The sequence below is a fragment of the Bombina bombina genome, chromosome 2 (genome assembly GCF_027579735.1).
Source record: "Bombina bombina isolate aBomBom1 chromosome 2, aBomBom1.pri, whole genome shotgun sequence".
NCBI classification, from domain to species: domain Eukaryota; kingdom Metazoa; phylum Chordata; class Amphibia; order Anura; family Bombinatoridae; genus Bombina; species Bombina bombina.
In genome coordinates this window covers 699,279,854-699,297,362 of record NC_069500.1, presented here as the reverse complement: position 1 = coordinate 699,297,362, position 17,509 = coordinate 699,279,854, and the positions used below count along the sequence as shown (strand labels likewise).

The 17,509-nt window shown below is 41.5% G+C and overlaps 1 protein-coding gene across 1 annotated transcript in view; it reads right to left on the bottom strand.

The window, feature by feature from the left end:
- Positions 1 to 14,078: 14,078 nt before the first annotated feature.
- The window catches only part of LOC128647220 (A-kinase anchor protein 2-like), a 135,533-nt gene continuing 132,102 nt past the window's right edge, over positions 14,079 to 17,509 (bottom strand). The window contains exon 3 of the mRNA XM_053700009.1: positions 14,079 to 14,095. Coding sequence (XP_053555984.1) covers positions 14,079 to 14,095 — 17 coding nt within the window. The remainder of the gene's footprint in view (positions 14,096 to 17,509) is intronic.

Genomic DNA, 17,509 nt, shown 5'->3' with positions numbered 1-17,509 from the left:
AGTTACATTTTAAAAGAGGCTAATTTCTTAAGATGTATTTATAATGTGTTTGTGTTATGGGCATCCTTTTCTTTAGGTGACTTTCCAACTTAGGCTTAGTTTCCATTGAGGTGGTAAAGTTTGGAAACTGGTGGTAACATAACAACTTTATTGGAGATGTTTTTACCACAAGTTTCTAAACTTTACCACCTCAATGGAAACTAAGCCTAAGTTTGTCTAACCAAGAGAAACAAGTAAAGTTGAAAATGAAAGTCTATCATAATGCTTGCTAACAGATAAACACTATGGGCTAAATGTATCACAGGTTTGGCTGCAGGCTTCTTAACCCATTTTGGCACCTGTTATGTGGCGTATCTCAATCCCCCGGACTTTTCCGACCTGGGATATTGACAGCCCCTACTCGCACGCAATTGGCTGCGCACAAGCGGGGGGCAGCGTTGCACACTAGCCGTAGTGTGCAATGATAAATGTGTACAGCATGTTGCTGCCTACTAAACGAGAAGCCGGGCGGACAGGGGCGAAGATGTGCGCACCCTGTCCGTCGTACTTCATTAAATCTGCCCCTATATCTGAAATAAAGTCTAACTTTGACCTCAATATCCATTTGAACTTCAATTGGACACCTTTGATTATTGTATGAAATGTTTCACGCTTGCCATATTGTATATTGAAATACAGAGGACTCATGCTGTGGCACAAAACAGTTGAACCTTATAAGAAGTAACAGTAGAAGATAAGTCACAAGTAAACACTTAGAATGAGCAATGCCATTTTAAATCCCATTTCCCTTTCCTCCCATTTCTTATCCTTTTTACTCCCAGAGCATTATCTTTCGCTTGCACATCTGTGTGCGGTTAGCTTCTGGCGGGGTATGTCTGAGCACAAATCTGCTAGGATGGAGGTCTGCTTATCTTCACAAGTGGAAGCAGGGATAGGCATATCCAATAACAGCAGCCATCGGCAGTTTTACTTTAATTATTCATTAACAGAGAATTAGGTGAGGCTCACTCCAAATACCACTCATGCTTTGCACACAGTGAAGATCTTATTACTATCAAAACGAGACATTATGTCTCCCATGTCAGTCACATTGTTGTAGCCACACGGGGGCCAGAAAAATGAAAGTTGTTTAAAAACTATGAAATAATTAAACATTCATTGGAAATACATATTTCAGATATTGTATTAGTGCATTTTTTATTTTAAACAATTGACATGATGTAATATTAAGTGTTTGTCCCTCATCAGAAAAAGATTGGGAAACATATTTTAAAATGTTTTAGTTTAAATTAAAAAAAAAATTATTCTGCCTATTTTGTCTGTAATTTACCTGATAAATTATGTGTGTGGGTTTCTGTCCCCCCAGAGAGGCTACAGGGCATGCTGCATATTTACTTATGCCAAACTCTGCTACATATTACACAGTGACTGCTTGTTCAGGATTAATTTATGTCTGGCCTTAACATATGACAAAGGAGACAAAATAAAGAATACTAATCTGGCTATTTAATAGGTGTATCCCTAGAGTTACACCTATAGGGAGTTCCAAATTTTGCTAGTAAAATAATTAGTTTTAAAGGCTTAATAATTACTTGATATTCAGGCTTAGTATTAATTGCAGAACTTGTTCCTTTGTTATTAAGTCCCTCACAAAACCTTTCGGCAAAGGTCAGAATAATTTAGGCATACTTTATGTTTAGCATAACTTTACATTATACTACTTACCAAACAGTTTTGTTTTTTTAAGTTAAAAAGTGTTTCTAATTTCATCTTTACATTTATGAGGGTTGTATGTCCTTTGTATTTATTCTGGCAATTGAAATGGCTGGTTTTGTTTATTGAAACCACCATTTATGATGAAAAATGTCAGTATTTAAAGGGACATTAAACACTAAATACATTTTATAAGCATAGTATTGAGGTTATTCCCCGCCTCCGTCTAGTCGTGGGCGAAATCTGTCTTTCACTGCATTCCAGTGCTGATGTGTTTGCACATGTGCAGTAATTCTCCTTCAGATACCTAGAGTGTAATCTAGGTTCCAAAATGGCAGCACCCATGATTAGAGGGAGCTTCATGAAATGTATTTTGTTTTTAGTGTCATTTAAAAGGACAGAAAAAGCAATTTCAACTTGAATTGACTAGATAGAGCATCACATTTTAAACAACTTTCCAATTTACTTTTATCAATTTTTGCTTAGTTCTCTTCACTTTGTTAAAGAGTAATTCTGAGGGCTAGATTTATCAAAGCCATTCTCCTTTAATTCCGTCCAAAATAGCTCATACGAACTGATCGTCATATTCATCAAAGCACTCTGCGCCTATAATTGCTCAAATCTGAAAGAAAATTCTTTGCACTCAGCGTGCATTCGCCTAGGCGCACAGGCGCGTTCCCGAGTGCTACAATTTACATTAGTAATAGGCGTAATTTAACAGCCCGACCTACAAATACGCCCAGTTTCTTATTTATCATTGCTTTGCGCCGATAGGGAACTGCAATTTCGGCTTCAATTGCGTGTTGTATATTTCGCCATGCAGACTGAGGTGCACACCATTATAATACATGCTTTTACATCTTGTGATGCAGTACTTTCTTCGTTTAACTAATTTTTCAAAGGCTCAGCACAAGAAGAGACTGTTATTGCCAGAAATTTGCGCATCCAACGGCGCATATATATATATATATATATATATATATATATATATATATATATATTTTAATATATTTATTTGTGCAACCTTAAATTATCAACATATGTCAAAAACAGCACAGAAACATTATATAATATAAATATAAGCTAAATATTAACTTAAAAAACACTTTTTTAATAATCAAAACATGGCGGCGTAAATATTTATAGGGATGTACTGTGATAAATAGGGAGTAAATGCCGTTTCCGACGGGTGAAATTTATCATTATTACGCCCCAGCTCGCCAGCGCAAAGTTACGTCTATTTTTTTTATAAATTCAGGCACACATGTGCGCTTCTCCGGAGGCGAGCTGGGGCGCAGTTACAGGCGAAGCACATACAGAGTTTGCCTAGCCTTTGATAAATCTAGCCCTAAGTGAGCTCAGGAGCGTGCACATGTCAGATATCTGGCAGCAGTGTTTGCAACATTGTTTATTGCAGTGTTATACAATGTTACAAATAATGCTGCCATAGACCGCTAAAGGCACGTGCACACTCCTACCTAGGTTTAAATGAAATTTGATAATAAAAGGAAATTGGAAAGTTGTTTGAAATTGTATGCTCTATCTAAATCATAAAAGTTTAAATTTGACTTTACTGTCTCGTTAAAGAGACAGTCTACACTAAAATTGTTATTGTTTAAAAAGATAGATAACACCTTTACTACCCATTCCCCAGCTTTGCACAACCAACATTGTTAGATTAATAAACTATAACATTCAAACCTCTAAATCTCTGCCTGTTTCAAAGGATCTATAGAAAGCCTCTTAATTACATGCTTTTTTATTTGCTTTTCATAACAGTAGACTGCTAGTTCATGTTTGCCATATAGATAACATTGTGTTTAGACCCACTGAGACCCCCCCCCCCCCCCGGCATATAAAAAGACAGATAAAATAAACAGAAACCTGCAGGAGTCTGTAAACGCATATATAAATCTGGCACTGTGGGGCTTGGTTAGGAAAATCAGCAAACTGTTCTTAAAAAAAATAAGCAAAACAATACCTTTTTATAAAAACACTACCAGATGGGCTATATAAATGGATCATCTACAAAACATGTATGCAAAGAAAATCTAGTGTACAGTGTCCCTTTAAGGAGAAACTATTTTTACAGCACAGTGTCCCTTTAATATCCTATTTTTAACTACTGCAACTTTTAAAATAAAGCTCTGCCATTTAAACTGATGTTATTTAAGTGCAGTCTGAGCAATCTTTTTGCATTTATTAGTATTAATTATGACTAATCCAAGAGGGACTTGGCACCAGAGAACGGCTCTCCATTTTGTTGACTGCCGAGATTTCCCCCCACTGTGTATTAGATCATTGTGGGATTGTCTACTAGTGCTTTGTAGAAAAGCCTCTATGAAAAAGAGATTTAGTGGACAATATTTACAATGATAAGTATGCACTTGTCTGTAAACTTCCAATGAGCTAATTGCAACATCATTTCCAGCAGATGACACTGGCCCAATTGGTTCTGACACATATATTTATATATATTTGTTTGTGTGTTTTTTTGTTGTTTTTTTTAATAAATACAGCTTTCTAGTTCTGCAAAAACCTGTAACACTTTTGTCCAGATATCATATAAAAACAATTCTAGACAACTCTTTTATTTTGTAATTAACAAACAATATTTTTTTTTACTTTTAATCCAAGCATGAACTATGCAGCTATTAGGCAAACCTGTGTCTTTTGTGCCCCTAAAGCCAAAGGCCAAATTTAATTTTTCTTTTAAAGGGACAGTCTACACCAGAATTTTTATTGTTTTAAAAGATAGATAATCCCTATATTACCCATTTCCCAGTTTTGCATAACTAACACAGTTATAATAATATACTTTTAACCTCTGTGATTATCTTGTATCTAAGCCTCTGCAAACTGACCCTTTTTTCAGTTCTTTTGACAGACTTGCAGTCTAGCCAATCAGTGCCTGCTCCCAGATAACTTCTTGTGCACGAGCACAGTGTTATCTATATAAAATACGTGAACTAACACCCTCTAGTGGTGAAAAACTGTTAAAATGCAATCTGAAAGAGGTGGGCTTCAAGGTCTAAGAAATTAGCATATGAACCTCCTAGGTTAAGCTTTCAACTAAGAATACCAAGAGAACAAAGCAAAATTGGTGATAAAAGTAAATTGGAAAATTGTTTAAAATTACATGCCCTATCTGAATCATGAAAGTTTATTTTGGCCTAGACTGTCCCTTTAATTTATGTTTTTTTTTCCATTGATATGTGAGCACTGAGGGCTTGACTTATTATCCCCCCCCCCCCCTTTGACTGCAGGTTCACACAAGAGAAACTGCAGTCAGTATTTATCAAGCAGCGGTCATCAGACTGCTGCTTCCCTGCCCTGTTCTCCACCTCCGAGGACGAGACCAGGGAGATTGACAGCTCCTGTTGTGTGAGGGCAGGGAGCGACGTTGCACGCAAGCACTCGTGTGCAATGGTAAATGCGGGCAGCAAATTGCTGCCAGCCAGAGGAGAAGCCGGTCGTACAGGGGCAAATATGTACCACCCTGTCTGCTACAGGATGATAAATGGAGCCCTGAATGTGTTCTGTGCTATGGAATATATTATAAATAATAATTTACCCAGCTGTGTAAGATGCAAGACCACAAGAAACTGGCTCACAACACCAAAAATATGGACAGCACAGTCTGTTTGAGTCTAGTTATGAGAATATGGGCCTGTGCCGTTTGAAGTACTATACCTTTAGATGGGATATTTCTAGTTCATATACATTTCATTGGATGTGCAAAAATCTGGCTTTTGCTATTAGGTAGCAAAACAAAAGCTGAAAATAACTGCAGTCTGCATTTGGCTCCATATTTCTTAAAGGACCAGTCTACTCCAAAATTGTTTTTGTTTAAAAAGATAGATAATCCCTTTATTACCCATTCGCCAGTTTTGCACAACCAACACAGTTATATTCATATACTTTTTACCTCTGTGATTAACTTGTATCTAAGCCTCTTCTGACAGCCCCCTTCTGTCATGGCTAGCTATTTATTATCTACTGACTTGCATTTTAGCCAGTTAGTGCTGTGTCAACTTAATGGGAGAGAGCACAATGTTATCTATATGGCTCATATGAAACAGCAGTCTCCTGTTGTGAAAAACAAATTATGCTTACCTGATCATTTCATTTCCATCGTGGGGAGGAGAGTCCACGGCTTCATTCATTGCTTGTGGGAAATAAGAACCTGGCCACCAGGAGGAGGCAAAGACACCCCAGCCAAAGGCTTAAATACCTCCCCCACTCCCCTTATTCCCCAGTCATTCTGCCAAGGGAACAAGGGTATAAATGGTGCCAGACGATAAATTAACTTAGGTCCGCCCACCAGAGCTACGGGCAGGAGCTGTAAACTCTTCTCCCCACGATGGAAATGAAATTATCAGGTAAGCATAATTTGTTTTCCATCTAAAGGGGAGGAGAGTCCACGGCTTAATTCATTACTTGTGAGAAACAAATACCCAAGCTCTAGAGGACACTGAATGAAAACGGGAGGGCAAAAGGAGACAGACCCTAATATGAGGGCACCACAGCCTGCAACACCTTTCTCCTAAACACTGCTTCCGCCGAAGGAAAAACGTCAAATTTGTAAAATTTTGTAAAAGCATGTAAGGAGGACCAGGTAGCTGTCTTACAAATCTGCTCCATAGAGGCCTCATTCTTAAAGGCCCAAGAAGAAGCCACGGCTCTAGTTGAATGAGCCACGATCCTCTGAGTAGGCTTATGTCCCGCTGTCTCATATGCTAAGACACCACCTTGGGAAGAAACCCCAAACCGGTGCGAAGAACAGCCTTATCCGCATGAAATACCAGATAAGGGGACTCAAGGCCGCCAGTTTAGAGACTCTGCGCACTGATGTAATAGCCAATAGGAAGAGGACCTTCCAGGACATAATCTTAATGTCAAGAGAATGCATAGGCTCAAACGGAACCCTCTGCAACACCTTGAGGACCAAGTTTAAGCTCCATGGGGGAGCGGAGTGTCTAAAAACAGGTCTGATTCTAGACAGAGCCTGAACAAAAGACTGAATATCAGGAGGCTCAATCCCTTTAAGGAACTAGCGGCGAGACCCTTCTCCAACCCATCCTGGAGGAATGACAAAATCCTGGATACCTTCACCTTGTGCCAAGGATATCCATGCTTCCCACACCCGGACAAGTAAGTCCTCCACACCTTATGATAGATGCGACGAGTGACCGGCTTCCTGGCCTGAACTAGAGTATCAATCACACCTTCAGAATATCCTCTCTTGGCTAAGACTAGGCGTTCAATCTCCACGCAGTCAGTCTCAGAGAATCTAGATTTTGATGATGAAAGGGATCCTGTTCCAGCAGATCCCCGCGACAGGGTAACCTCCATGGCGGAGAGGATGACATCCCCACCAGGTACGCAAACCACGTCCTCCGCGGCCACGACTGAACAATCAGAATACCCGAGGCTTGCTCCTGTTTGACGCTGGCCACTACACGAGGTAGAAGTGGTAACGGAGGAAAAATATAGACTAGATTGAATGCCCAAGGCACCACTGAGGCATCTATCAGCTCTGCCTGGGGATCCCTTGACCTCGACCCGTATCTGGGTAGCTTGCAATCGAGTCTGCACACCATGAGATCTATTTCCGCCGTTCCCCATCTGAAATAAATCTTTGCAAACACCTCGGGGTGGAGAGACCATTCCCCCGGATGGAAGGATTGCCTGCTGAGAAAGTCCGCTTCCCAGTTGTCCACACCTGGAATGTGGATCGCTAAGAGCGAGCAGTTGTAGGACTCTGCCCAATCCAAAATCCGAGACACCTCCCTCATAGCTAGGGAGCTTCTCGCACCTCCCTGATGGTTGATGTAAGCCACAGAGGTAATGTTGTCGGTCTGGAATCTGATGAATTTGAACAACCCCAGGAGAGGCCACGCCTTCAGAGCATTGTAGATTGCTTGAAGTTCCAGAATATTTATCGTGAGAAGAGACTCTTTCCGAGTCCATTGTCCTTGTGCCAACCTAGCACCCCAAACAGCTCCCCATCCTGACAGACCCGCGTCCGTGGTCACAATTTCCCAGGACGGTCTCAGGAAGGAAGTCCCCAGGGACAGTTGTTTTCCGGACGGACCCACCAAGAGAGGTAATCTCTGAGTCCAAATGTCCAGGGATATCAGTTGTGATAGATCTGAATGGTCGCCGTTCCACTGCCTCAACATGCACAACTGAAGAAGTCTGAGATGGAACCTGGCGAATGGAATGACATCTATGCTGGATAACATGAGTCCGATCAACTCCATACATTGAGCCACCAAGGCCCCTGATGAGAACTGAAGGGCAGGACAGGTGGACGCTATCTTCCTGCGTCGCTGATCTGTGACAAAAATCTTCATGGATCTCGAGTCTATTATCGTGCCCAGGAACTCTACTCTGTTGCTGGGAACCAGGGAACTCTTTCCGGAGTGGATCTTCCAACCGTGAGATTGGAGCAGAAGAAGAACCCTCGAGTGATCCTCTGCGAGACTGAATGGCGGCGCCTGGACTAGGATGTCGTCCAGGTAGGGCTCTACAGTAATACCTCTGGATCCAGCAAATGCAAGTAGCACCCCCGGGACCTTCGTGAAAACTCTTGGGGCCGTCGCCAGACCGAAAGGAAGAGCCACAAACTGGAAGTGTGGGTCCAGAAAAGCAAATCTCAGGAACTTGAAGTGGTCCCCGTGAATTGGAACATGAAAGTACACGTCCTTCAAGTCTATTGTCGTCATGCACTGCCCCTCTTGAACTAAGGGCAGAATATATCTGATCGTTTCCATTTTGAACGATGGAACAGCCAGAAACCTGTTTAAACACATAGGTCCAGAATCGGGCGGAAAGTGCCCTCTTTCTTTGGAACCACAAAAAGATTTGAATAGTACCTTAGACCGCTTTCTGCTTGGGGTACTGGTACGATAACACCTAGAGAGGAGAGATCCATCACACATTCTAGAAAGGCCTCTCTCTTTTCTGGTCTTGAAGACAGGTTTGACAGAAGGAATCTGCCCCTGAGCGGATGGGACCTGAATCCTATCCTGTAACCCTGGGCGACAACCTCCAGAACCCAAGGGTCCTGAATGTCCTGCAACCAGGCGTCGGAGAAGAGAGACAATCTGCCCCCTACATGGTCCGGAGACCAGTCGGGGGCCGCCCCTTCATGACGATTTTGTCTCGGCGGGCTTCTTGTTCTGCTTGGACTTGTTCCAAGACTGAGCAGGCTTCCAAATTCCCTTGGACTGATCTGCTTTTGCGGCGGGCTGCTGGTGCGTGGCCTTGTCCGCACGAAAGGGATGAAAAGTAGATCCTTTAGGCTTAGTCTTCTTATCCTGCGGTAGGAAAGCTCCCTTGCCTCCCCTAACTGTGGATATGATCGAATCCAATCCTGGACCGAACAGAATCTTTCCTTGAAAAGGCAGGGACAACAGCCTCGACTTAGAGTTCATGTCCGCAGACCAAGACTTTAGCCACAGAGCCCTGCGAGCTAAAACAGAAAATCCTGAAACCTTTGCATTCAGGCGAATAATTTGCATATTGGCATCGCAAATGAAAGAATTGGTGACCTTCAACACCTTAATATTCTTCTGTATCTCGTCGATGGAAGTCTCACCCTCGACCATATCACACAGAGATTCACACCAATATGACGCAGCTCCGGAAACTGAGGGTACGGCTGCTGCTGGCTGAAACACAAACCCTGTGTGCTGAAAAATTTTCCTTAACAGGTTTTCCAAGATTTATCCATGGGCTCTTTAAGCAACTAACTATCCTCGAGGGGAATAGTTGTCCGCTTTGCGAGCGTGGAGATAGCACCATCCACTTTAGGGACAGTTCCCCACAGCTAAAGCTGAGAGTCCGGAACAGGGAACAGTTTCTTAAAGGAAGAAGGGGAAAAGGAAGAACCTAATCCCTCTCATTGATTCTTAATAATATTAGCCATCTGAACGGGAACCGGGAAAGTCTGAGGCACCACCCTGTCCTCGTATACCTTATCAAGCTTAGGAATTGAAGGTTCCTCCAGAAGCTTAGGTTCCCAACCTCCAGAGTAGCAAGCACCTACTTTAACAAAAAGCGCAAATTCTCTATCCTAAACCTAAAATCAGGATAGTCGGAGATTTAGATGACACAGACTCTGACCCAGAAGAAGCCTCCTCCGAAGAGTCGGAGTGGGCCTCGTCCTCGTATGGTATTTCCATAGGCGTCGACAACCCCTGGACTGGGCCACCATGATATGCCCTACGCTTACGCTTTACAGAACGTGGTAAGGCATGGATCACTTTCGATACCACCGTTTGCAGTTGGTCCGCAAAGTCTGACGGCCAACGAATCTCTCCCGAAGGAGTAACGGATGGACCCTAGGGCGCTGCATGTTCAATCGGAGATGAAAGCAGGGAACTCACCTCACGGGACGGAGAACCCTCAGAGGTGGACTGCTCAGAAGTACTAGACATCCTTTTATTCTTAGATGTCGCAACCTTATCAAGGCATGTGGAACATAGTTGTGCAGGCTGATCTACAAGAACCTCCTCATAATAAACACAGGAATGAGACTTTGTTAAAGAGTCCTCCATAGCTTGCGCTTTTATTATGGACTAGAATAGCTTAATAAACAGGCACCTTTATACCACCAATGGCCGGGGCACTCACCACCTCCTATGACTCGGACTACAGAAACCGTTTTGTCTCCTGTACCGCTGATCAACCGAGGAAGTGGAGACAGCCACACTCGGTCACATGGGAAGCCTCGCAGGACCGCCCCTGCACTAAGGAGAAAATGTGCCAAAATTGGCTGTGCAATACTCCCAGAAGACAACCTGAATTCCACATATTGCCAGAGCCACATCTCGCACATAACGCAGCAATTACACAATATCATGTATAACCCCCCCCCACCTGTTAAATAATCCCCTTACTAGGAATATTAACCATTTCATTCCATAAACATAAAAGGTGCCACACTGTGACCCTGTCTTCTGCGTTATCATTATGAATTGAAAAATGAAACAATCTTACCAGAATTTATGCCACGGAACAGGAACACGGCCCTTCAAGTGTGACAGGTAGTAGCATCGCTCCTGACATGGACTTGAGTGCAGAAAGCAGGCAGCGAAACTCGTCAACGCGGATTGCTTGTGGAGCTGTTAATGTGAGTCGGGATGGTTTCGCAGAAAGACTCTCCCTGCATCTCTGGACTCTAACTTTCACCCAGGTTCTCACTGAGAGACTGATAGGACTACTTAAAACTCCAGTCCGATTCCAAAGAGTACTACCCTCCCTAAAAGACTACTCCGAATCTTCCGGCACTTCTCTGCCATCCTCCTGTGACGAAAGGCAAAGAATGACTGGGGATGAGGGGAGTGGGGGAGGTATTTAAGCCTTTGGCTGGGGTGTCTTTGCCTCCTCCTGGTGGCCAGGTTCTTATTTCCCACAAGTAATGAATGAAGCCGTGGACTCTCCTCCCCACGATGGAAATTAAATTTATCAGGTAAGCATAATTTGTTTTTCACAATAAAGAGGCTGTCTTTAGTGGCTTAGAAACAGGCAGAAATTAAGAGGTTTAAATGTTATAAAGCATATTAATATAACATGTTGGCTGTGCAAAGCTGGGGAATGGGTAGTAAAGGCGTTACCTATCTTTTTAAACAAACAATAACAATTTTGGTGTAGACTGTCCCTTTAGAGAAAACAGGCAACACAGATATTAGTGTTTTGCCTGTTTTCTCTAACAGATCTAGCGCTGAAATTAGCTGAATGCTGCTGGCTTTTCTTTACTAACAAAAGCTGAATTTTTGCACTTTCCTAATACTTCTGTAACCATTTTTCTCTCTAGGTGATATACCATGCATATATATATTAAAAAAAAAAAAAAGAAACTAAATTATATGCACTTTTTGAACATATATGTATGCCATTTATTAGAAATATTTGTTTCCCCTTTTCCTCTTTGTAGTAAAACAATTTGTTAAAAAAAATATATGGAAAAAAGTTGGACAGCACAGCACTAACTTAAAGTGGGGTCACTTGCTAATAGCTTCTAGCAAAATATGTTCAGTCTATATACTACAGGAAACTACCTGTGTGATAGACGACTATATTTCTATGATGGGCCTTGAAATCAGATGTAATATAGTAGTAGTCATTGCAATTTTTGTTATTATAATGAGGTAAATACATAAAGACAAGACAGGGACAGGCAGTCTGAAGGATTAGAGTGATTATCATCTGAAACTTATCTCTCTAGCTGATCTAACAGCCTTCTCTGAATTGCCACTTGCAAACCAGAAACAAAAACCAACAGTGGAAGTCATGACTTTAAATGTAATCTCTGTCAATTAAAAGGATATTAAACTGTATGAGATTGTAATATAAAATGCTTAAAGGGACAGTATACTCTCATTTTCATATAACTGCATGTAAAATAGACACCACTATAAAGAATAAGATGCACAGATACTTATATAAAAATCCAGTATAAAACGGTTTAAAAACTTAGAAGCTCTCAGTTTAGCTCTGTTGAAAAGGTAGCTGGAAAGCCCACTGCAAGTGGGAAATAAGACACTCCCCCTTCTTTTGCATATGAAAAGACCCTATACACAAACAGGAGCAAGCTGAAGTAGGTAGCGGACGGTATTCTAATAAAACATGTTTACCAGGATCTTGTCACTAGAAAGCGTGTATATAAAAAGACTGGGCAAAATTTGATAATGGAAGTAAATTGTAAAGAATGTAAATTTTAATGAATGAGTGCTCAGTTTTTAAAAATACTAATCAAAACCGGGACACTTTCATTCATTGAAATTTACATTGAAGTGTTTTTTTGGGGGTTTTTTTAAATACTTTTTTACCTTTTTCTTTAGGAAACCCAGACCAGCGATCCTCCGCCCGCTTCTCCTGCTGTACTTAGCGTATAGATGACAAAATCGGCTTCCTCCAATTGTTGCGTGGCCTCACGAGCTAGACGCCTCAGGGTGCACGCCATGATTGAAGGAACCCGGTTCCGTCATTGCTGTGCTAAGTACAGAGGAGCTGTGGGCGGAGGATCGCCGGTCTGGGTTTCCTAAAGAAAAATGTAAGTATTTAAAAAACGCTGCAATGTAAAGTTTAATGAATGAAAGTGCCCCTGTTTTTAATAGTATTTTTAAAACCGGGCACTTATTTATTCAACTTTACATTCACTTTAAAAGGTGCATGCTCTTTCTAAAGGTGTCCCTTTAAAAAAAACTTTGAAATATACTTTGTGTATTCTGTCCCCTTTTCCTGTAATTTAACTCTAAAAATCGTTGTTTCTATTAAGTAATGGACACCCCAATGTCTAAACGTTTTAAACCTCATCTCACTCTGCTGCTGCAAACGGGCAATAAAACTGATAAATACAAACATGGTTGTGTGGAATTCCACACAGCCTTGTTTACACAAACTCTATTTTATAGATCTATCCCCAATTGTTCTCCACAGAAGACGAGATAAAAAGAACTTTATAGAGACGTAACCTTTACACATACATCATGATATAATGGTAAAAAATACAGTTACATATTATTCTAGGGCTAATCCTTGCTATGAATACATCATTATGTGTAGCATTTATTGACTGTTTAATATCCCTGTAAGGACATTTGAATATCTTGAGAGTGATGTTTAAATGGGAATAGATAGTCTTTTTCCCCCCCACCCTTAAAGGGACAGTTTACTCAAACATTTTCTCCCCTTTAATTTGTTCCCAATGATCCACTTTACCTGCTGGAGTGTATTAAATTGTTTACAAGTAGCTCCTTTACCCTTATATTGGCATTTGAAATTGTTGATTTAGCATGTGGTATCCCCACCTATTCTGAAAGTTTGTGGCCGCGCGTACCAGCTATAGATAAGCTTTGTAAACACAGCCAGCAGAAGAAATTACACTCCCAGTTGGATATAGCAGAGATAAGGTAATAAAATGTTGATTTTCCATTGTTCTCTCAAAGTACTGGTGATTTTTTTAAGGACAGATATAAGATAAAGAAGCAGGTATATGTACACAATGTGATAAAGTAATGAGATCTGATTATACCTACAGATATAAGATAAAGAAGCAGGTATATGTACACAATGTGATACAGTAATGAGATCTGATTATACCTACAGATATAAGATAAAGAAGCAGGTATATGCACACAATGTGATACAGTAATGAGATCTGATTATACCTACAAGCTCAACCCATTTTATTAGGTTGTGGCTTCAAAACACAAAATCAGAGCTTTAATATACACAAATAAGCCTTAAAAAGCTCATTTTCATACATTTTTTTACTCTGCAGTTGGTAAAGAAAGCAATTGTAAACACATTAAGGGAAAAACTATTTTACAGTATACTGTCCCTTTAACTAGTCATTTCAACTCCTTATCTGTTAAACAAATAACAGTGCAAGAAATTACCATACCACTTCAAAACCAAAAAACTAAGGGGGAGGGGAAACAACAACCCCCCCCCTTTTATATTGTACCATTAAATATTTTATTACAATATTTGGGATTATCATGGGGACTATAGGCATGGCAATGTAGAAATGTAAATGTTATTTTTGAGTTAAAAGATAGACCATTTTTCATGTGTATTAAAACATCCATTGTAGTTCAAAAAAGTGTTTTAAAAGTAAAAAAAACCTCAAACTAACACACAAAGTGCAGCAATGTAACTTAACACAAATGTGTTCATTTGAAAGAATAATTTAAAAAAACTATATTTAAAATCACACCTGTTTTTAACATACACATTCTATTGCACTGCTCTACTAGTTTTACATATAGTTCCTGGTATAACTAACATTGTTTCTACAGAAGTAAAAGCAAGGTATAGTGATTTTTTTCTGTCAAAATTAATTGCCACGCCCCCTTAGAGGTAAGCAATGCGTGCACCCAGGAGGCAGAGGCCAGAGTATTCACAGTCCTGCTTTTCACAGTCTTAAATTTTTTGTATGGCTACTAAATTTCATATCTAACTTTAAAGTAACTATAAGCGTTTGTATTTAACTTAACAGTATATACAATTATTGTTCAAAAACAGAATTTATGTTTACCTGATAAATTTCTTTCTCCAACGGTGTGTCCGGTCCACGGCGTCATCCTTACTTGTGGGATATTCTCTTCCCCAACAGGAAATGGCAAAGAGCCCAGCAAAGCTGGTCACATGATCCCTCCTAGGCTCCGCCTACCCCAGTCATTCGACCGACGTTAAGGAGGAATATTTGCATAGGAGAAACCATGTGGTACCGTGGTGACTGTAGTTAAAGAAAATAAAATATCAGACCTGATTAAAAAAACCAGGGCGGGCCGTGGACCGGACACACCGTTGGAGAAAGAAATTTATCAGGTAAACATAAATTCTGTTTTCTCCAACATAGGTGTGTCCGGTCCACGGCGTCATCCTTACTTGTGGGAACCAATACCAAAGCTTTAGGACACGGATGAAGGGAGGGAGCAAATCAGGTCACCTAAATGGAAGGCACCACGGCTTGCAAAACCTTTCTCCCAAAAATAGCCTCAGAAGAAGCAAAAGTATCAAACTTGTAAAATTTGGTAAAAGTGTGCAGTGAAGACCAAGTCGCTGCCCTACATATCTGATCAACAGAAGCCTCGTTCTTGAAGGCCCATGTGGAAGCCACAGCCCTAGTGGAATGAGCTGTGATTCTTTCGGGAGGCTGCCGTCCGGCAGTCTCGTAAGCCAATCTGATGATGCTTTTAATCCAAAAAGAGAGAGAGGTAGAAGTTGCTTTTTGACCTCTCCTTTTACCTGAATAAACAACAAACAAGGAAGATGTTTGTCTAAAATCCTTTGTAGCATCTAAATAGAATTTTAGAGCGCGAACAACATCCAAATTGTGCAACAAACGTTCCTTCTTTGAAACTGGTTTTGGACACAGAGAAGGTACGATAATCTCCTGGTTAATGTTTTTGTTAGAAACAACTTTTGGAAGAAAACCAGGTTTAGTACGTAAAACCACCTTATCTGCATGGAACACCAGATAAGGAGGAGAACACTGCAGAGCAGATAATTCTGAGACTCTTCTAGCAGAAGAAATCGCAACTAAAAACAAAACTTTCCAAGATAATAACTTAATATCAACGGAATGTAAGGGTTCAAACGGAACCCCCTGAAGAACTGAAAGAACTAAATTGAGACTCCAAGGAGGAGTCAAAGGTTTGTAAACAGGCTTGATTCTAACCAGAGCCTGAACAAAGGCTTGAACATCTGGCACAGCTGCCAGCTTTTTGTGAAGTAATACCGACAAGGCAGAAATCTGTCCCTTCAGGGAACTTGCAGATAATCCTTTTTCCAATCCTTCTTGAAGGAAGGATAGAATCCTAGGAATCTTAACCTTGTCCCAAGGGAATCCTTTAGATTCACACCAACAGATATATTTTTTCCAAATTTTGTGGTAAATCTTTCTAGTCACAGGCTTTCTGGCCTGAACAAGAGTATCGATAACAGAATCTGAGAATCCTCGCTTCGATAAAATCAAGCGTTCAATCTCCAAGCAGTCAGCTGGAGTGAAACCAGATTCGGATGTTCGAACGGACCCTGAACAAGAAGGTCTCGTCTCAAAGGTAGCTTCCAAGGTGGAGCCGATGACATATTCACCAGATCTGCATACCAAGTCCTGCGTGGCCACGCAGGAGCTATCAAGATCACCGACGCCCTCTCCTGCTTGATCCTGGCTATCAGCCTGGGGATGAGAGGAAATGGCGGGAACACATAAGCTAGTTTGAAGGTCCAAGGTGCTACTAGTGCATCCACTAGAGCCGCCTTGGGATCCCTGGATCTGGCCCCGTAGCAAGGAACTTTGAAGTTCTGACGAGAGGCCATCAGATCCATGTCTGGAATGCCCCACAGGTGAGTGACTTGGGCAAAGATTTCCGGATGGAGTTCCCACTCCCCCGGATGCAATGTCTGCCGACTCAGAAAATCCGCTTCCCAATTTTCCACTCCTGGGATGTGGATAGCAGACAGGTGGCAGGAGTGAGACTCCGCCCAAAGAATAATTTTGGTTACTTCTTCCATCGCTAGGGAACTCCTTGTTCCCCCCTGATGGTTGATGTACGCAACAGTCGTCATGTTGTCTGATTGAAACCGTATGAACCTGGTCCTCGCAAGCTGGGGCCAGGCCTGGAGAGCATTGAATATCGCTCTCAGTTCCAGAATATTTATCGGTAGAAGAGATTCTTCCCGAGACCAAAGACCCTGAGCTTTCAGGGATCCCCAGACCGCGCCCCAGCCTATCAGACTGGCGTCGGTCGTGACAATGACCCACTCTGGTCTGTGGAACATCATCCCTTGAGACAGATTGTCCAGGGACAGCCACCAACGGAGTGAGTCTCTGGTCCTCTGATTTACTTGTATCTTCGGAGACAAGTCTGTATAGTCCCCATTCCACTGACTGAGCATGCACAGTTGTAATGGTCTTAGATGAATGCGCGCAAAAGGAACTATGTCCATCGCCGCCACCATCAACCCGATCACTTCCATGCACTGAGCTATGGAAGGAAGAGGAACGGAATGAAGTATCCGACAAGAGTCCAGAAGCTTTGTTTTTCTGGCCTCTGTTAGAAAGATCCTCATTTCTAAGGAGTCTATAATTGTTCCCAAGAAGGGAACCCTTGTTGACGGGGATAGAGAACTCTTTTCCACGTTCACTTTCCAGCCGTGAGATCTGAGAAAGGCCAGGACAATGTCCGTGTGAGCCTTTGCTTGAGGAAGGGACGACGCTTGAATCAGAATGTCGTCCAGGTAAGGTACTACTGCAATGCCCCTTGGTCTTAGC